Genomic DNA, 21,447 nt, shown 5'->3' with positions numbered 1-21,447 from the left:
CTCAGGTCATGATCTCACGGTCTGTGAGCTTGAGCCCCACATCAGGCTCTGTGCTGACAGCTCAGGGCCTGGAACCTGCTTCAGATTCTGTGTCTCCCTCGCTTTCTGCCTCTCCCCTGCTTATGCTCTGTTTCAGAAATAACATTAAAGGGGCGCCTGGGTGGCTCAGTCGGTTAAGCAGCCGACTTCAGCTCAGGTCATGATCTCACGGGGTGAGTTCAAGCCCCACATCAGGCTCTGTGCTGACAGCTCAGAGCCTGGAGCCTGTTTCAGATTCTTTGTCTCCCTCTCTCTGACCCTCCCCCATTCATGCTCTGTCTCTGTCTCAAAAATAAACACTAAAATTAAAAAAAAGAAATAACATTAAAAAAATAAATCATGAAGGAGTCTGAGGAAGGAGTCGGCCCTCTAGAACCTACCACCCGCCCTGCCCACCCCATCGTGACCAGAGCTAGTAAGAAGAAAATGTCAGCTCAGGGGACAAGGGGCAGCTGAAGAAACCAAAGCACTGCCCAAAATCACACTCCCCACCCCTACCCCAAAAAACCAACAAGGTAACAATCCTTCCTGTCCTTGTCCGTGTCCCAGTTCATGTCTTAACTGGGGAGGTCGAGAGGGAGGTGATGAAAGGGAAGTCAGCTGTTTCTCCACATGGGCCATTTTCATATTGCTTCTTTGTGGTCTTTCACAATCTCGGATGGGGACAGGTGTGCTGGGCAGAGCTTCAGGCTGTCTTCTGAGGCCACGCACCTGGGAGCACAGATGCCGTACCAACCCCAGGTGCCTTTCCAATGCCCAGTCTTGCCTTCTCTCCCCCTTCCTCGGTGCGCAGCAGGTTGCCCTCCAATCTCAGGAACACGTGTTTTTTTTTTTTTTTTTTTTTTGCTTAATCAAAGTTTTATTTCAATTATGTACATATGTGTGATTGCATGTGTGTGTGTGTGTGCAGATGTAAAACGCATTTCTTACTTTGGTTGCCACCAAAAGTATTGGAAAGCCTCTTCCCTAGCTACTCCATTTTTTAAATTTTTTTAAATTTACATCCGAATTTGCATATAGTGAGAATGATTTCAGGAGTAGATTCCTTAATGCCCCTTACCCCTTTAGCCCATCCCCCCTTCCACAACTCCCTCCCTCCCCCTCCAGTAACTCTCAGTTTATTCTCCATATTTACAAGTGTTTTGTCCCATTTTATTGTTTCTCTTCCCTTATGTTCATCTGTTTTGTCTCTTAAATTCCTCATATGAGTGAAGTCATGGTTCTTGTCTTTCTCTAATTTCGCTTAGCATACCACCCTCCAGTTCCATCCATGTAGTTGCAAATGGCAAGATTTCATTCTTTTTGACTGTCGAGTAATACTCCATTGTATATATATACCACATCTTCTTTATTCATTCATCCATTGATGGATATTTGGGCTCTTTCCATACTTTGGCTATTGTCAACAGTGCTGCTATAAACCTGGGGGTGCACATGCCCCTCCGAAGCAGCATACCTGTATCCCATGGATAAATGCCTAGTAGTGCAATTGCTGGGTCGTAGGGTAGTTCTATTTTTAGTTTTTTGAGGAACCTCCATACTGTTTTCCGGAGTGGCTGCACCAGCTTGCATTTCCAAGGAACACATGGCTTTTATCTCCAGACATGTTGGCAGGGAATGTCTGGCAACACAACATTGCCCATCCAGAGGTGGGGGAGGGCGGAGAACGGCCTGACATGTTTGGTGGGGGCTCCTCACACGAAACCCAGATACCCTCTTCTCCTCCACGAGTTTCCCTGTAACTTCTGCATCCTTTCGACGAGCCTGCTCCTTGAGGCCTGAAGATGATCTGTGTTCCCAAGAATGTTTAACTATTACCATCTGGTTACTGGGATCTGGGCACTGCTCTTTCATTTTTCAGGGGTCTATCTTGAGGATGGAAAGACCAGGGACAGTGCTGGTGTACTTCACAGGGTCCGTCATCTTTGTCCCCGTGGGGGAGTGCCCTGACGTCCTCGGAGCTGGCATCAGCCAGCAGCACATGAACTGTATGAATCTTGAGCCTTCGTCATGGACAACACAGATCTTAGTCTAGGCAACTTTTAAATCCTTGGGGGGGGGGGGTGGCGGGGATGCTTAAGGTTTTTTTTTTTTTTTAATTTTTTTTTCAACATTTATTTATTTTTGGGACAGAGAGAGACAGAGCATGAACGGGGGAGGGGCAGAGAGAGAGGGAGACACAGAATCGGAAACAGGCTCCAGGCTCTGAGCCATCAGCCCAGAGCCTGACGCGGGGCTCGAACTCCCGGACCGCGAGATCGTGACCTGGCTGAAGTCGGACGCTTAACCGACTGCGCCACCCAGGCGCCCCGAGGTCTTTTTTTCTTGTAGCTTGCATTTTGTGTTTCCTGATCCCTCCATTCCTTTAACTCTTTTCATGCCCTTTACCACTTTGCTAAATGTGTGCACAGAACTTTGAACGATTAACACCAAGGCACGAGCTAGCAACTTCTCCGGACCATGCCCTGCCCCCCCTCTTTCCTCTACACAGCTGTTGCGTCAACCACTAGCCCGCTGGACACTGAGGGGCAACATGTCACAAAGCCCCCAGATCATTTATGCCTTTCTTCTATATGCTTCAGTCTCCCCATCTATAAAATAAGGTTAACCTAAACAAGTCTTTCCACACCCCTTCCAGCTCTAGAATTCTAGCACTTTCAAACATTCTGAAAGATAAAATAAGAAAAACCTCCTTTCTCATCTCAGCTCTGTCCTGACACCTTCATGCTTTTCCAGCTACCTCCTTGGTGCAGTTCCAATTTGGGCATCTTGAGAATTTGGACAATAAACAACACTGCCCTGCACACAGGGTCCTGTGTCCTGGCTGTACAAAGCCCTCATGATTGGCCTCTCAGGGCCAACAACCAAAAGGCAAATTTTCTCCTGGGAGGAGAATGCACAGGCTGTACTTCTTTCCTCTCATATATTAAAAAAAAAAAAAAAAAAAAGAAACATCTCTTATCTTCACTTTCACAGATCGGATATTAAAATGTGAGGCTGAGCATGCACAGTGGGTAACACAACACAGAGTAGGGACAGAACTCAGACTAACGCATCAGATCACAAGTGTCCCTCCCACTGTATTTCACAACCAGCGGACCATCACTAAGGCTTTCTGCCTGGTTGGGGATTCAAGGACTAAGGGACGGGGCAGGGGGAACATAATGATCATCAAAACAGGGTAAGAATTTTGGGCATGAAAGGGGCTGCTAAAAATTACTAATGGACATTAAGCTGTAGCACGCATAAACCAAGGCTTCCTCGTGTAAACAGGACAGTCCTGTGCAAACTTGCATGTATATGACATATCTATGTATAATACCAAAAGCTTACAGAACCCATAAAATCAGACGTAATCAGGGAGCTGACCTACAGCGCCTGTAGGACCTTCCCAGCCCCCTTCCTCTCCCATCCAATCCACTGGAGCCTCCTCAGGGCTCTTTTCTGGGCCCTCATCTATCTTCTCCTTATTCTTTACCTCCGTCTCTCAGCAAGATGTTGCACACCTAAAGCTTATAACAACCAAACAGAGGAATCTTTATCTTCTAAACACACCCTGCTTCCCAACTCCACACCTGCATTCACAGATAACTGTGTTCTCCACGTCAGACTTCCCAAACCGAACTTGTCCAAAGAGAAGCCCGTGATCAGCCCTGTCCCATACTTCTGAACACATTCTCCCTCCACAGCCTCGATAGCCTCCATCCATAGGTTTGGCCAAGAGGCCAGAGAGTCTCTCTCTCCATTTCCACCTCCCCAATCCTCCAGCGGCCAAGAGCTGTGGCCCAGCTCCTAAATACACGGTGAGTTTACCCTGTCCAGCCTCACTGTCTCCACCTACCCCGACCTTTCACCTTGCCATCCGTGCTACTCTTCAAGCTTTCATACTCCCCCATCCTCACCCGTACATCAAACCCACTTCCACTGTCGATATTTCCTATAAGGAAAGCAAAGAAACCTTTGGGACATGCAAACAGAATCACACCAGTCCTAGTTTAAACCCTTCCTCTGGATCTCTACCAGTCCTAACATGGCGTTCAAAATCCTTAACCACACATCTGACGACCAGCTCGCTCTTCTTCTCGTATACACTGAACACTCCAGGGCTTCCTCACTTGCTTTTCCCTTTGTCTGAGGTAGTCTTCCACGGGGCTCCTTTATGCCCCAACGTGCATGCACACAGGTTCCCTGGTGTCTGATGATCTCCACTTGCTCCTGAAGGTCGGTTTAAATGCCATTTCCTCGGGGAAGCCTCTGACCACCTAGAGGAGATCCCTCAGGTAACACACTCAGACGACAGCCTCTACCCTTATTAAGAGTACTTAAACCAAAAGAATGAAGAAGTGGAAGGAGGGGCAGAGTGAAGGGAATGAAGAAGGGAAGGAGTCAGACAAAAACTATTCCTCTGTGGGCAGGACACACACACACACACACACACACACACACACACACACCCATTCTTGCTGGAGCCAAAATGGGAGAAAAGAAGGATGGACTGAGAATAATGAGCAAGGAGGCCAAAGAAACACCATGGGATGCTTGAGGGCAACTTTCAAGAAAGCTGGTACTCTTCCTCTCCATGTGTCCCGAATGGAGGCAATACTCCAGAAAGAAAGAAAAGTGAAAGGGTGGGGTGGAGCACACTAGTTTTTTTGTATGTAGGTGGGCCACCCACGGATGTGGGCTTTCCAGTCTATAAAGATATAAAACAGGGTTATCTCTGAGGCTCTCTGGCTCCCACATTCAGAGCCTCTGCAGACCGGTAGCAGCTCAGAGCCTAGGGCTCCTGCTCGGTGCAGCTTCCTCCGGCATCTTAGCAGAAACGCAACGGAAGTTCCTTTGATACCTGTGCCAAAATAAGGCAGATCGGAACCCCAGAGCTTACCATGAGTACACCCTCTTCAGAAAAGGGAAGAATTCAGCCCTGCCTGCACTGACAAAGCTGTTTTGAGATCTGTGTTTCCTGATAGGAAGAAGAGCCAAAGGTAGGAATAATAGAAAGGTCTCCTCTTCCAGGCCTCCCCTGCAATTTTTTGTTGCTGAAATATTTTCCATGTAACAGCCCAATTTTCCACTCAATATATTTTAGATACTGGTGTTTCCCATGCCTCCTGGCTCCCACTCTCCTCTGATGATCCCATTTTTCAGTAAACAAGAGATGTAAGCAAGAGAGATGCTCACTAGAGGCAGCAGAATTAGGGCACAAATAAAATTATGTGTTCACACATGGGCAGCTTCAGAGATCGGTTGTTCAGTGGAGCAGATGCTAAATTATTTAAATCAACAGCAGCATTTATAACACATAATGAAAAGGCAGCAAGGATCTCAGGAAGCAAACTAGAAAGATGTCACATCGGCTAAAAGCAAAGATGGCCCTTTTAGTCAATAAACCGTTAGGGTGAACCGTAAAAGGGGATTCGTGTTTACGTTGTAAAATTTGTCAACGTCTTCAGAAAAGCAGCACACTGTGTTAGTGAAAGCTCTTACTATTAACTTGGTGGAGTTGGTCCACGTGGTCGCCCAGAGTGGAAGAATACAAGCTAACAAATTCTCCTTCGACCCTGCCAGGGCTCAAAAGGGCTTTGTATCTGTTCACTGGTAGGAGCCCAAGTTGTACAGGACCCATTGACAAGTCTTCCCATTAAGAACGTGTGCCAAAGCAACACTTGTACAGGCATTAAAAGAAGAGGTTGAAGTCAAAGATCTGCATTAACGTCAAATAACAGTTTTCAGACTACTTACGTCAGTGTCCGGTCCCTTATCCGCACCAGGACAAGAAAAAGTGACAAATTCATGGCACCTCTTGTGAACCACAAAACAGCAAACTGGTGGAAAGAAAAGAAAACTAAGCTTAGTAATTAAACAGACAAACTTTGGTTTCCAAACAGGGCTACATGCTGTTAGAAGTCAATTTCATTTCACAACAGACAGAATCTTAAACAGCAATCGGAAGGCATTTTTTTTCAGGACTCAGCAATATTTGGATCAATCAGACATATATAGTAGAACCAGAAAATGCCAGGATTCAGGGCTTAACGAGACCTTAAGCCTAGTTTCTATTTTCTAAAGTTGAGAGAGAGGGAGAAAGAGAGGGCCAGAGGTTCTAAGGCAATTTCCCAAGGTATAAACCATGAATCAGTCTCAGGTACTTTGCACTGTCCTATACTAATACACAATGCATGCATATAAGTGTCTAAACACATGACACCCTGTGGGTAAAATTTAAAAAGGTAATAGCAGATTATATATACAGTATCTCCATCTGTGGGTTGTAGAACTTCCTCAGAATTCTGAACTCAAGACCACAAACTCAATCTACAGAAAACAACCCTTTGAAATGAAGAGGGGGTGGGGGGGGGGGGGGAAGGCCAACACTTTCGCACCTTCTTATACATGACTGCTGGCCACAAATGCTATCACCAGTTGTTATGTAACCAGATGCCCTTTGGAGTTCTGGGGAGTCCCCGCAAATCTACTACACAGCAAATGTTTTCCAAGTTCAACATGGTTTTGCTAAATACTGAGGACAGATCAAAGAATTGTTACAGAAATAATTCCCTAAGAGATGTTTATGGATAGCATAACATGGAGGATACAAAATAAGGAAATGACTTAGGTAGTCTTTCCTCCAAAGCTTCTAGTACTCCACTGTTCTTTGCTGAACATGCTAGAAAGTATACCCTCAGAAATACTGGGTAAGCCCTAAGTCTTTGCTGCAGAAGGAAGGCTAGAGCTCCCCAGATTCTGGGCTCTTTTTTTCTTCCCCCAAAGATACCACAATTCCCTGCACACGTGGCCATAGACAAAGCCAACCGAAGAGGGTCAGTTGTTCCTGTGAGAGGGAGAAAATGGCAGGTTTGCAGACAGCGGAGATCCTAAAGGGAGAACAAGTACCAAGCCCAGTATTAAGAAAGTAATAGAGGGCCTCGAGCGGCCATTAAGACATTCAGAATGTTTTTGATAAGCTTTGGTAGCCACTGAAAGGTTTGAACAAGAGTAACACGGACAAAAACAGTGCTTTAGGAGGGCAAATGGTGGCCAATAGGAAGAATTCAAGGGATCAGATTTGGGCCAATAGGCCCAATTAGAAGCCTCTTATATAATCTAAGGATGAAGTAACTGTCATCCTTCAGTCTGCTGAGAAATAGAATAGATGCCAGAGAAATTGCAGAAGAACCAACCAGACTTGCCAACCAACCCCAGACACTACTGAGCATCCTGTTATGTGTCACTTTGACGGGTCCTTGCACATGCAACATGTAACTGAATCCTCAACACTACTTAACGTGGGTCACCATGTACATTTTACACAACAGGAACTATGGTCTCCCCTTTCCTTCCACTGTGTTCTAGCTGTTGACAGGAGCACAAAGACAGAGGAGATGATGCCAAGATTTTTATACATGGGTGGCAGAAAAAAGGAGTGCAAGGATGACACATACATTTAAAGTATATGTATTACATATGTGTTTATGTATGTGTGTATTTTATATATATAAAGTAACCAAGGGGCATCTGGATGGCTCCATTGGTTAGGCAACCAACTCTTGATCTCAGGGTCATGAGTTTGAGCCCTGCACTGGGTATGAAGCCTACTTAAAAATAAAAATAAAATAACCCAGAGGAGGAAGATGTGGGTATGCCCTGTCACAGCAGTGGATAAGGGAGGGCTGTTTTCTTTTAAAATAGTTTTAAGATGGTTGTTATACAATGTCACTATAAAAGTCCTTATTAAAAATAACAATTAAAAAAGGGGGCGGGAGGTAGGCCAGACATAAGTAAGCAGAGGTGGCGGTAGGTAAGGACCATCCATGGGAAAGTGACAAGGAGGTCTTGAAGAGCATCCTCTTAGAAGCAGAAGTGCCGGGGCACCTGGGTGGCTCGATCAGTCAAAAGCCTGGCTCTTGATTTCAGCTCAGATCACGATGTCACATTTTGAGAGTTTGAGTCCCACATCGGGCTCCACGCTGACAGTGTGGAGCCTGCTTGGGATTCCCCCACCCGCATCTCCTTTGCTCTCTCTCATACACGCACACTCTCTCAAAATAAACTTAATAAAAATTTAGAAGCAGAGATGCCCGAGCGAAGGCTTCTCCTTGGCTGCCTGCCAGGCCACTGCACCTGCCCACCAGGATGGCAGGAGGGGACAGAGAAGTGACAACGAGTTCCCAGGCTGCCCCAGCAGTGCCAAGACACTGTCAAAGGCAGCACTTAGCTCCTCCAAACCCTCAGAGAAGCTTTTTCACAGTGTTTCTGCTAAAAGCATCTCCCCAACCCTCTCCAAGGATAGATAATAAAGCAAGGCTGTGATGGCACAAATTAATCTCATCTGCTGGCTCTCCCCAGGCACAAAGTCATCGCTCGCTCACTGGAATTAGCAAGATAAATTACGAAGGGAAAAGGGTCACAGGAGCATTATTTCCTCATCATGGTTTATTATGGATATGGTGTTTTGAAAGGAAAATGAGCATTCGGATTCCCTACTTAATCGTTCAACACTGTGGGTTTGGTTTTTTTTTTAAACCATCTCTACATTCAGGTGAACACTTTGGAAAACCTGTATTTATCAAATCCATTTGAATTTTTTTTAATCTGTCCTTTCAATCCCCATGTACCTTTCAATGCACTTATCAATCTCAATCCACAATTATTTTATTTCTGTTTTGTGCCTCAAAAAGCCTATCAAATTTTACCCCAAGAAGTTCCAGGCTACATGGTATAATCTCGCTACATGGTGTAATCTGCAGGGGTAGCAAAGAGCCCTAGCTGTCTCCCAAATTACTTCTTCCTAGCCTACCTTAACGTGAAAGTCATATCTAGAAATGCGTGGGTTCACCCAACAGGAGGTGAAGGGTCACATGGGAGCCATCTGAACCATAAGGACCCTGCAAGGCCTGTTCAAATACTCAAGATTCAGAACGGATAATCTTCAAAGAAGAAACCATGTGCCCAGAAGCAGAAACAAAGCCCAGTTACCCCCCTCCTCCTACCTCACCCCCCACTCCAAGAGGGCAGGGAAGAAGAGCCTATATTCCCAGACCCTGGCTGCACACAGCACTGGTCTGAGAAAGGCCAGCCCAGAAAGCTGCGCAAGGGCCAGAGATTCCAAAATGATGAACGGTGGGCCTTGACCTTTGGTTTCAAGTTCCAGACTAAACCGGGTAATGCACATTCTGTAAGACAATATAATGCAAACATTTGAGAAGTCTTGCTGGGGTAGCTGAAGAACGAGGAACAGATTGGCTCAGTAACGCCTAAGTACTTATCAGGTTTATGTGGAGAGGGGAAAAGTTTCCCCCGGCTAAAAATGAGGAGCTGTTTTTATTTTTATTTAGAATCCTGAAGGTGTTCAATCTCACCATGCTGTATGGAGCGAGGGGGAATCGAGGCAAGCCAGGGATAAGGCAGTACCTGTCACACAGTATGCATTTGATACGTGTTTGCCTGACCTTGGCAGACAGGAAGTGGACACACATCATGGCAATTTTCTCCCACCCCATGGTTGGTCCTGGAGCTGGACCCTAGGTACTTAAGCCTTTGCTCAAATGAACACAGGCTGGCTGGTGAGAGGGAGCCAGAGTCCCATTTTCCAAAACTCTGGGGCATGCCTGCTTACATAACCAAATGAGAGCTCTTAAAATATGAAGCTATCATGCAGCTTAAAATCACAAAGTAAATCTTCCTTTATTTTCTAAGCACAAAATCCCTTTCCTCTAATCCTCTACGTGATATGCTTATGCTACCCAACGGTAATGGATGACACATGAGACGCACAAATCACACTGGGCCAATGATGTGGGAGGACGACAAAAAAAAAAAAAAAAAAAAGACTGCAGGCTTGGCCAAATAACGGTTCTTAACGTTACCTGGCTTTAAAATTGGGAGTGCTTCATCTACAAGTCCGTATCACACGCTAATCTCACTTCCGGGAGTAAGCGAAATGGAAGTTAAGCAGTGTTCGCTGTCTGTCAGGAGTCGATTTCCAAGACAGACAAACAGTCACCTACGTTTGGCTCAAGAATTCACAAAAGTTTCCAGAAAAACTAGAGGTCTGCCGCAATGCTGCCATGTTGATGGTAACAGCCATTTTCAGTCATGGTCATTAAAGTCATTCATCAAAGTGAACCAAACCCAGCAAAGGGCAAAGCTGAAAGCCCGACACTCCGTGTGAGAGGAACACTACTTCTGACACTGTACCCCCTGAATCTGCTAAGAACTGATTTAACTGTAATTGTCTTGGCTCATCAGACACACCTGGGGGACTGCAGAGGACGTGGTTTCCATGCCAAATGTCCTCACAGAGGTCAAAGACTTGGGGGCTCTTGACACTGGGCCACGTTTCCTGGAGTGATCTTGGCCAAGTGGTAAGTCCAGAGCCACTTTCTAGATTTCATTCGAACCTAGAGCTTTACTAAAAGAGCATGGTGGGCCAAGACTACGTACAGAGTAATCAGTCACAACCACCTGCTTCCGGCTCATCAGGAACGCCACCAACACGGATTACACATCAATCAGGGAGGCGCATCAACTGCTCTGACAGGAGAGAAAGTTCTAATGGAAAGTGACCCATCACCACCTCATACCCACTAGGAAGGCAGTTAACAAAACCCGTGATGGCAAGGATGAGGAGAAACTGGAACCCTGTCTCATGATGGGGAGAACGTAAGATGATACCTAAGTTAAACCCAGAACTCCTCCATGAGCCAACAATTCCACTTCTGGGTCTCCACGTTCACGGCAGCATTATCAAAATAGTTGACAACAGAACCAACCTCAAAGTCCACCAACGTATGAATGGATAAGCAAAATGCAGTGTATCCATGCAATTGATTATTCAGCCTTAAAAAGGAAAAATTCTGACATATGGTATGATAGGGTAATGATCTCAAGGTTCATCCCTAAGTTAAACAAGACAGACACCAAAGGATGGCTGTTGCATGATTCCACTTGTATGAGGTACCCTAAAAATAGTCAGATTCAGGGACAAAGTAGAGCAGAGGTCACCACCAGGAGCTGGGCAACAGGAACAGGGAATAAGCACTAAATGGGTAGAGTTCTACTTGGGTCGAGAGAGAGTTCTGGAGATTGGACAGCAGTGATGGCAGCCCAACACTGTGAGCCCACTTGATGGCGTTCAGCTACGCATTTGAGATGATCCAAGTGGTAAGTTTTATTAGGTTATGGCGCTCTTACCATGATGAAGTTTAATTCAGCAACTTGCAACACTACTTATGAAATTATAAATGAGAGAGCCTTGCAGTCCTGCGTATGGGAATCTTCCATGGTAATTCTTGTTCGCACCTGATTTAGAAAACCAAGTATTTGCTTCCATTGCATGAAATTCTTAACACAGTCAGTGATAGAATAGAGTGAAGACGGGGGTGGGGGCTGTGGGGTGGAATTCAGAGCAGAGGACTCCTAACTCCTGAGGACCAGAGACGTGTTTCTACCAAGCCTCCCATTTCACTCACCAGCAGCCAATAACGCTGGTAATAATGATGGCAGAGTCAAGTCCCCTTAGACTGCAGGCCTGGCTTTTCAACCAGATCTTTGCAACACTGACACTCTCTATGTAAAACGGCATTAGCCCTGTTTAACACTTGACATGGATTGCCAGATTCATGGAAGGGAACAAAATATACACTACATACCACTTTCCATTTCTCTTCAAGCAATCATTGATTTTCCTTTTCACCCTCAAGTCTGTATCATTTCAAATTCAGGTCAGCATCAATAAATGGAACACAGGCATAAAAAACTCCTTTACCCAAAATGGAGGGGAAAGGGTACGGCATTATGTAACAAAACCCAAATTCAAGGGAAAACCTACTACATTTAACAGTCCGGCTTTATTCAGAACAGAAGGTGGCTAGCTGAGCTTCCTCGAGTTCCTTTTTTTAAATACATGAATGACTGCCATCATGTGACGTGGCTGTAATTAAATTTTGCTTAGCTGGAAGGGATTAATGAAAGGTAGCGTCACATCAGAATATGATGAAATGAGAACTCTCTGAGGCAAGTGAACCACGTTCAGCTTTGTAGGGAGACTCACAAAAATCCGAGCCTATGTTATATTTGCATGCTCAAGGAAAATTATTGGTTTCAGATTTGTAACAAGGAAAACAGTCTTCTCGTGGCATATGTGTTCAAGTTGTATGAAAACAAATCAAGTAAATATGCTTTATCACATATTAGCAGAAGGGATGACAGTTTTCAGGTAGTATACTCTGCCTGGAGAATTTGTGCACACGCTCCTAACCAACTCTCACAAACTCCCAGGGTTCCCGTATCTGACCAGGCACGCCTCTCCTCCCCCCAGGGGAGTCACCTTTAACCTTTTCCTCTGCTCTCAAGTCCCCGAGTCCCACCTGAGGGTTTTTTTTTTTTTTTTTTTTTGCATTCCTTCCCAGTTGCATTTTGAGATACATTTTGGAGAAAGCGGAGACACTGAATATGAGGTGTGAAAGAAAGGCCCCTAGGTTACAGGTCAGAGCAAACTGGGCAAATGGCGTGGCCATCCTCAACCAAGAGAAGAGCCTTAGCAGCACGGAACGCTAAGGGAGAAAGAAAGAAACCAGATCTTGGCATTGGTGTGGCAGTCTCCTCCAGACCTTTCAGGGATGTGAGCCTCCAACAACCTTTCAAAAGATCTTTTTCTCCATATATCCCTACACCTTCACGTACACCATACAATTTTATACACTGGAATATATAAAATCGTTACCACAGATGCTTCTACAGTTCATCGTGGGAAATGAATGAAGGAGGGCAAGAGGGAAGAATGAACCAGAACCTGGAAACCCGCACACCCGCTCACGGGAATTACACAGGCTGAAGGAGACGACACGACTGTGTGTGTTTGCTTTTAGACAAAGTGAGTACCCTATGCTGCTGGGTCACCCAGATAGATGTGCCAGGCAAGCAAGTGGACCTCCAGGGTTAAAGGTCAAAAGGCAGCTGGGACCTGCAGACCGAATTTTAAGAGGTATCTGAGTAGCTGCGAGCTGAAGGCAAGATGGCAGATGGACTCCAAGGAGCATGGGAGCGTGTTGGCGACCCCCACATCCTCGGCTGACAGTGGAAAGTGGAAAGGAGGTGGTGGTGTGCGAGGTGAGACGTCCGAGTCCTGACTCTGGGGCCTGGAGAGTGGGAGTGGGGGGGTTAGGCAAGAAAAACTTCAAGAACAGGCAGGCCAGTCACCAGTATGAAGGACTCTTCCCGACTCAAGGAGCAAAGAGGAGATTTGATGATGAGATGTGGCCCAAAAGGCACACAGGTCAGAAGAAGGTAGGTAATGACAGCCACACATATGCCAACAGGGCATTGATACACAGCCTCCCTTCTGTGACTTATTTCCACTTGACTGTCATAATCGACCCAGAACCGAAACGGGATGGACATCTCCGATACCATCGACAGAGAGCAACAAAATCATCTCAATACTTCGAGTAACTGTGGTATAAAGGCCCATCTGTTTCACGGAGAAAAATCCCTTAAAGTACATGACAAATCAGGCAAACGTGTCTGAAGGGAAATCCCAAAGGCTTGATTTTTAAGCTCAGATCCTGCGGCAGTTTTTGTCATTTCCAAATCATCTGAAGGATCCAACTTCCTTTTAAGTTCCTAAGGGCATAAAGCCTTCACAGGCTGGCAATAACTCCATATCTGAACATCAGCAACCCAGCAAGCACTCTGGGTTTCCATCTCCTGACCCCAAAAAGAAATTGCATACATTCTACATAAGACTTTATCAAGCCTGTAACACCAGATTTCTCTCGACAGTATTTTTTTGAGGGACTTTTCTTTTAAGCAGTGGGGTTCACAGCAAAGTTGAACAGAAGATAAAGATTCTCCATATACCCTGTTCCCCACACACGCACAGCCTCCCCCACAGTACACACCACCACTAGAGCTGGGCATTTGTTACAAATGATAAACCTCACTGCCACATCATTACCTCCCCAAATCCATGTTAACCTTAGGGTTCACTCTCTGTAGTCTTTTAAAGTTCTATTTCTTTTTGCTCAACGGTAACTCCCGTCTAAGAGCACCAGTCTGACTGCAGTACGGACCCCAAAATCACACTTGCGGTGAAATGCACATGTTTAACAGCACCCCAACCCTTCCCCAGAATGGCAGGCAAAAAGGAAACCTCAGCTCCAGAACTCTGGGAAAACAGAAGGTGATAACACGTGAGGCAAACGAAGAATGGGCACCTGCAGTATAGATGAAACCTCGAAGTTTATAAGGCAATTCCATCCAGCCTGGGGCAGGGGCTCAGCAGGGATCAATGTATTTGTCACTAGGGTTGTAAAAAAGCTACATTGTGACACAGCATTGGAAAAAATATTCTGGAGACTCCAACAGGCAAAGAAACGGAGTCTCTCTTCCTTTTTCTGTCTCTAAATGTCTTTCTGAGCCTGTCTCTGGGCAAGCCTTTTGGAGAATCTCATCCATTCTTTATTCATTTAGTAATTCAGCAAATATTTACTGAATACCTAATACACGCTTACACCCCAAGAATAAAGGCCAAGGGATGGCCAAGACATGGTGCCTGCTCCTAGGGAAGCTCAGGGTCTCGTTGAGAAAAACCTGGAAAGTAGTAGGTATCTCACATAGACTCTCCCCTTACTCCTGTCCATCCATTCCCTTTATCTTTCCCTTTTCTTCCTCTTTTAATTTGTTATAATGTAAAATCCAGGGTATATTTTGTAACACGTATCATTGAATAGCTTTATGGTGGTTTTTTTTTTTTATTATAAAAGTGAAACATCAGTTTTGTCCCAAGAAATTTAAACAAGTTGCAATACATGATGTCCGCCATTCGCTCTAACGGACTCCAGGCAAGAAGAAAACAGATGAGCCAAAATTGGTACAAGTCCACACTTACTACAGCTCTGAGACAGGTATATGGTCTAGTCTCACGATGTCTGCAGATATTTGGAAATGTACATAATAAAAGTCTGAGAGATAAGTTAGATGGGGTTTTGCCCATGTGGTTACACCCTTCCCCCTCCATGATTCATCAAAGGCCATTGAGATATTCTGAGAATACTGACAAAGAAGTGGTTAGAAACACCAGAGCCAAGACTTCAAAAATAAGTTACTTTTGTACCTAGTAGATTAAAAACAATCTCGCAGCTCTTTCAGAGGACAGGATTTCTCCTCTTCTAACAGGTGTCTTTCTAGCTTGTCTCTGAAGCACACTCAGCTTCTTTTATTTCCACTCCTCTCCCCTAACAGACTCGGAAATGAAAATGTCATCTGATCATTTCTGGCATTAGCTGTCCTGTTGTGGGTTGAATTGTGCACCCCTCTCCGCAAATTCTTATGGTCAAGTCCTAACACACAGAACCTCAGAATGTGAAATTATTTAGCAACAGTGCTGTCTCACACACGTGATTAGTTAAGAGGAGGTCATACTGGCACAGGGCAGGCCCTAACCCAATAGGACAGTGTCCTTACAAAAGGGGAAATGCAGACGAAGACACACAAGAATGCCATGCAAAAACGAAGGCAGGGACACCTGGGTGGCTCAGTCAGGTGAGCATCCAACTTTGGCTCAAGTCATGATCTCATGGTTTGTGGGTTCCAGCCCGCATCAGGCTCTATGCTGTCAGCTCAGAGCCTGGAGCCTGCTTCGGATTCTCTGTCGCCCCCACCTCTGCCCCCACCCTCCGCCTTGCTTATGCTCTCTCCCCCTAATTTAAACATTAAAAAAAATTTTAAGAAAAGAAAATGAAGGCAGAAATTGGGGTGATGCTCCTACAAGCCAAGAAATTCCAATGATTGCCAACAATCCGCAGTCTGGGGGAGAGTCCTTCTCCCTCACTGTCCCTAGAAAAAAAACAATCCTGCTGAGAACTTTCACCTCAGATTCTCAGACCATAAACTTGTCTAAGCCAAGTACTTTGCTAAAGCAGGTCTAGAAAGCTTACATAAACCAAGGCAGTTTCTGGAAAACAAATCATTCCATCAATGAACATTTTTAATCAGACCAGTGTGCCCCTGTGACAAGAAAATCATCACATCCCATTTCTCAAATGGAACCCAGTGTAATCAGAGGCAGTAAAAGTCTAACGTGTTCAGGGAAAGGCTCCGCAGGTAAATAAACTTCAGATTTCAATCAAGGGATATGAACAAGCAGGAAGGCCTTCAAGGAAGTCATTCTTCCCTGACAGCTCCATGGGCTAGCATACCTGAGGCCCACAAAATTTAGCTGTGTCACCAATGGAGACCGAGGGTACCTTTAAGTCCAAAGCAGTGACGTGTGATTAATAAGGCATTAAGGTGCTGTTCACACTTTACCCCAAGAAAAATAAGGGCCCACAAGTGACTATAAACAAAAATGGTGTTTTAAATCCAAATTGCTGATATGAAATAGAAACCCTGACATCTGAAAAGCATCTAGGGTATGTGCATAGATTTGCTCATGATTACAAATGAGTTTAAGTATAATCAGCAACTCAAAATTAAAATCCTTGATTTGTGGGGCACCTGGGTGGCTCAGTCACTTGAGCATCCGACTTCGGCTCAGGTCATGATCTCACAGTTCGTGGGTTCGAGCCCCGCGTCAGGCTCTGGGCTGACAGCTCAGAGCCTGGAGCCTGCTTCAGATTCTGTGTCTCCCTCTCTCTCAAAAATAAACAAAAAAAATCCTTGATCTTGTGTGTGGGTGTCCTGCTTAATACACTAGCCGGTATCTGCAATCAAGATAACGAGGACTGTGTTTGCACAAGGCCTGATTATACGTCAAGTGCTTCCTTCATCCCTAGTGGGGAGATGACACGTCCCCAACACAAGTGTAAAACCACCCAGAAAACTAGCACTTGCAATCCTCGGGGGACCAAGACCCCAGGGAAGTCACCTTTTGCATTAACGGTCAGGAGGATATCACTCATTCAAAAATCACAGAGTCTGAGAACAACAAAATCAGGAAACTTAAGAATCCACCTAGTGGGTTTCCAACTGTGCTCCCTGGAGACCTTTTTGGGGGACCGGCTGGGTAGGTGGATACTAAGGTCATGACCCCTCCTCTGCCTCTAGTCTTCCGTTTAATCCCTTTTCTCAAATTCTGACAGTTGCCTGAAGAGTCAACATCCTTAGCACCTATCTGTTCAGAAAACAAGCCGTCTGGTTGCAAACTGAAGGTTAAGGGCAAGGCCACCAGCCAGGTCTACCTTTCTGGTATTTGTAGTTTCAGAGTTTATTCTGAAAGTCGATCACATAAAAAAAAAAAAAATGTTGCACGTTTACCTATTCATTCACTCCTTCCAAAAATCACCCATGAAGCTCCTAGCAGAAAGGCCAGGAAGCCTGGCAGGCATGTGACAATTAGAGGATTTCATTAAGCACAACCCTGAGTCGGTTTGAGAGAGATGGTGTGCTTAAGTGACTAGAAGAGTCATTAGCCCAAGAAGAGAGATAGGTGTAGGGGAAAGGCAAGCAGCCAGCCAGGAGTCTTGAAAATGGAAGGTGCGAACATCTCAAAAAGCAAATTTTTGATAGTCTCTCACAAGTAGTCAGGAAGTTGCTGAGACAGATCTATGACATCAGGGACTTGAAGGTCCTGGTCCTACACAGGTTGTGGCTTTGGTAGTTGTAAAAAATAGAAACCAAATATACGGGGGTGGGTAAGAAAGTAGGTGGTAAAGCAACAGAGGCAGTGACTAGAAAGCATTCAGTTTAAATTCTGGTCCACAAGTAGTTACTGGGCAATAGCTACATCCCAGACATGGCACCAGACCCCGGTGTCCATAAAGATCAGTAAGGCTCAGTTTTTTGTTTTAGAGAGAGTGCATGTGCACGGGCAGAGGAGGGGCAAAGGGGGAGAGAGAATCTTAAGGCGGCTCCACACACAGTCTGGGGCCCAATAGCGTCAATCCGACAACCCCGGGGTCATAACCAGAGCTAAAATCAAGGGTCAGATGCTCAACAGACTGAGCCACTCAGGCGCCCCCCAAGGCTCAGATACCTTGAAGAGCTTCAAGTTTAGTCTGGTAAACAGTCACAAATTGAACGTTTCAAGATCATGCAGTACAGTCTTCCCAGCATGGGCTCTGAGCACCGAGGCAAAGTCTCTTCTAGCCTCACGTGCCGGGAAGACTGGCGGAAAGGAGGCTGTTGCTGAGGTTGAAAAAGGACAACAGGTCAAGGGAGTTTTTCTTACCACGTTGGGCCGTCATCTGACCCAGTGTGCAGTAACAGCTATGTAAAAACATGAAAATAGGCCCAGGTCACCTCATGCAAACTACACAGGCAGGTGGGGGGGGGGCAGGTCAGACGAATTAAGCACTGACGGAACGTGATTCATATCAACCAAGGAAACAGTACTCCAGGTCATGATTCACAGAAGGAAATTACGAAGCTGTTCCAAATATTTTAGTCAACGCTCACTTCGGAACCCACTGCCTTTTTCTTCTTTCTTTCCCCTCCTTTAGTCACATAATTACAAAGCTCCTGTAGGTAAGTTAGGGAAAAGTGCTTCATGTTTAATGTTCCAGTTTGGTTTTGATTTCAGTCAATATTGCAACAGGGGTGGGAACGGTCTCAGAATTGAAAAGACATTTTAGAGATGCCAAACATTTTCGTTAACCCAAACATGGTACCATGTTACTTCCGAAATTTCAGGGCCATCCGCACAGTGATGATTTTTAATTCTTGGAGATCAATACACGTAGAAAGGTTCGCTGAATAAAATGCTTTTGTTTTCTTGAGATTACATTGCATTTATGTGGCAAAATCTGTTCATATTATTATGTAAATTTTTACCCGTGTAGCATTTTTCCTCTGCTTATCTTGGAGAACAATTCAAAAGAAGCCGTAATACACTAATTACCTTCCTTTTATCAAGTATGTTGGGAACTAATAAAGCAACAGGGAGGTGGAACACAACATAATTACAAAGAGCAATAAAGGTTGTAAGTTTCCAAAAAGGACATTCGAAAGTGTCCAGGGGATTCCAATGCCCACGGGTAACAGTGGTGAGCGGGCCAGGGAAGACAAAGACAAAGGAAATGGGCAAGTTTTCGTACAAAGGAGGACATTAGGCAGAGAAAAAAATGAAAATTAAAAAAAAAAAGGTAACCTTACCAAATGAATGTTATAATGACCAATCACATGCCAGAAAACAAGGCAAAAGAAATTAAGAACATAAATAAGTTATGGCAATTTTTTTTTTCAACGTTTATTTTTGGGACAGAGAGAGACAGAGCATGAACGGGGGAGGGGCAGAGAGAGAGGGAGACACAGAATCGGAAACAGGCTCCAGGCTCTGAGCCATCAGCCCAGAGCCCGACGCGGGGCTCGAACTCACGGACCGCGAGATCGTGACCTGGCTGAAGTCGGACGCCTAACCGACTGCGCCACCCAGGCGCCCCAGTTATGGCAATTTTAAGATCAAAAGGCTTTTAAGATCAATACTTACAAAAGGTGCTTCAAAAAATTCACTTTGACAAGGATGTAGAGCTGTTTACAGTTTTTAAACGTACATGTTTTTGCATGGGCAAGAATTTGCAAGGGTATGGACCACAGTGGTAAAGGGATTGTCAGCAATGGCATTTGAGGAAGATTTACTTTTTTTTTCATCTGCACTAATTTTTTCAACCATTAATGTAGTAACTAGAAATCTAACTTTAAAGGATGTTTATAGCACCACGGTGCATTTTGACTATTGAAAAGATTACTTCATGCATATTTAGAATTAAATTTGTTACACTGTTCATCTATCAGTTATTTTATACAATTCTTTGACTCATGCCACTGGGTGTTCAGCCATGGAGCATGAACAAAAATTAGAAAACTCAGAAAATATGCTCGAGGACGTGGAGACCCACACAAGAACCAAAAAAAACAAACATCCAAAAACAAAAAATAAAACCGCTAACACCTTATTTTTGTCTGTTTAAAAATGTTTTGTTCTGCCATAGAAAAGGATGAGATCTTGCCATTTTGGACTTCATGGATAGACCCAGAGAGCATTATGCTAAGTGAAGTAAGTCAGAGAAAGAAATACCATATGATTTCACTTATATGTGAAATCTAAAAAAAAAATTAGAAAGCAGACTCAGACGTATAATACACAGAACAAAGTGATGGTGGGGGGAGCAACTGGGCAAAGGGGAGTGGGAGACACGGGCTTCCAGTGACAGAGTAAGTCGTGTGAATAAAAGGGCCAGCATAGGGAAGAGTCAATGGTATTCAAATAGCATTGGATGGTGACAGACGGTAGGTACACGTGTGAGCACAGCCTATAGGCCGGCTGAATCACTATGTTGTTCGCCTGAAACTAATGTAACATTGTGTGTCAACCACACTAAAAAACTCCCAGAACACTTTTGGTTTTGCATTAATTCCACATGCATTTTTTTTTTTAATGAGAAATGCGCACGAAGAAGCGTGACAGACTTCCAAACACATTATATACCGAGTACCAAAAGTTGGAAAGAAGTTAAGCATCCAACTGAGACATGTAGGTTAGCAGGTGTCCGTGTGTTAGATGTAATTACTCTACAGCCGTAATAACTATGTGGTAAGAGAACTGTTAGGGAACAAAGCTGGTAAACATCCAGGATGTGTTGCTAAGTAAGAGGAAAGCAGGCTACAAAATCAAGCGGTTTAAATTTTAACAGGCATGCGCCATTCAACTCCAGGAGGGAAACATTAAGTTGGTAAAGCTGGTTGAAACCAGAATTACGCTTCACCAAGAAAGGCTTTTAGGGAAAAGGTTTGCTGGGTTAGAGAACAGGAGTGACTAATACAGGGCAATGAGAAGGTTCTAGAACGGACTCTGCTGCTGGCTGCCCAACGCCAAAAGTCTTAGAAACCACTGAATTGTATGTATCTTTTCAGAGGGTCAACTATATATAACGTGAATTATATCTCAAGGTTTCCTTTTGCTGTTTAAAACTCACATTTTTCTTTGTTTTGTCAGAATATAATGGACATACAGCACAACAGAAGTTTAAGGTACACAGTAGGGCTTATAACTGTATTGCCAAACGATTACCACAATTAGTTACCATGCCTCTCATATGGATACAAAAAAAGGTTTTCCTCGTGAGGAGAACTAGCTCTGTTTGAAAAGCTAAAATCCAACAAAAGCAGGCAGAATACCTTTAATCAATCTTTGGATGGTCTTGGCCCCTGTAGAACACTGAGAAGGCATGCTATTCGCCCTTATGCCTCACTTCCAGATTTTAAATCATTTTCTTCACATTGAAAGAGTATCTATCCTTACCCCTCTTGAGATAGTCCTGTCATCAGTCCCAAAGTCCACAAAAAAAAAAAAACAACCCAAAACAAAACCAAAAAAACCACGTGAGTATTTTGAAATAAAGAAAACCTAAGTAAAGATGTTATCAAGCCTGACAAGGAAATCAAGGACCAGAAGAAACCAGGCAAGTCTGG

General features: G+C 44.6%; 1 protein-coding gene across 1 annotated transcript in view; it reads right to left on the bottom strand.

Moving 5' to 3' along the window:
* Nucleotides 1-21,447, bottom strand: part of PRKCA (protein kinase C alpha) — a 400,385-nt gene that overhangs the window by 238,927 nt on the left and 140,011 nt on the right. The window contains exon 3 of the mRNA XM_047081548.1: nucleotides 5,782-5,864. Within this exon, the coding sequence (XP_046937504.1) occupies nucleotides 5,782-5,864 (83 nt within the window). The remainder of the gene's footprint in view (nucleotides 1-5,781; nucleotides 5,865-21,447) is intronic.

This window comes from Lynx rufus, unplaced genomic scaffold (assembly GCF_022079265.1).
Source record: "Lynx rufus isolate CCGP_SWC_20201006 ecotype Redwood Valley unplaced genomic scaffold, mLynRuf1.p SCAF_18, whole genome shotgun sequence".
In the NCBI taxonomy this organism is placed as follows: domain Eukaryota; kingdom Metazoa; phylum Chordata; class Mammalia; order Carnivora; family Felidae; genus Lynx; species Lynx rufus.
The sequence above is the reverse complement of the archived record's forward strand: the minus strand, read 5'-3'. Positions and strand labels throughout refer to the sequence as shown.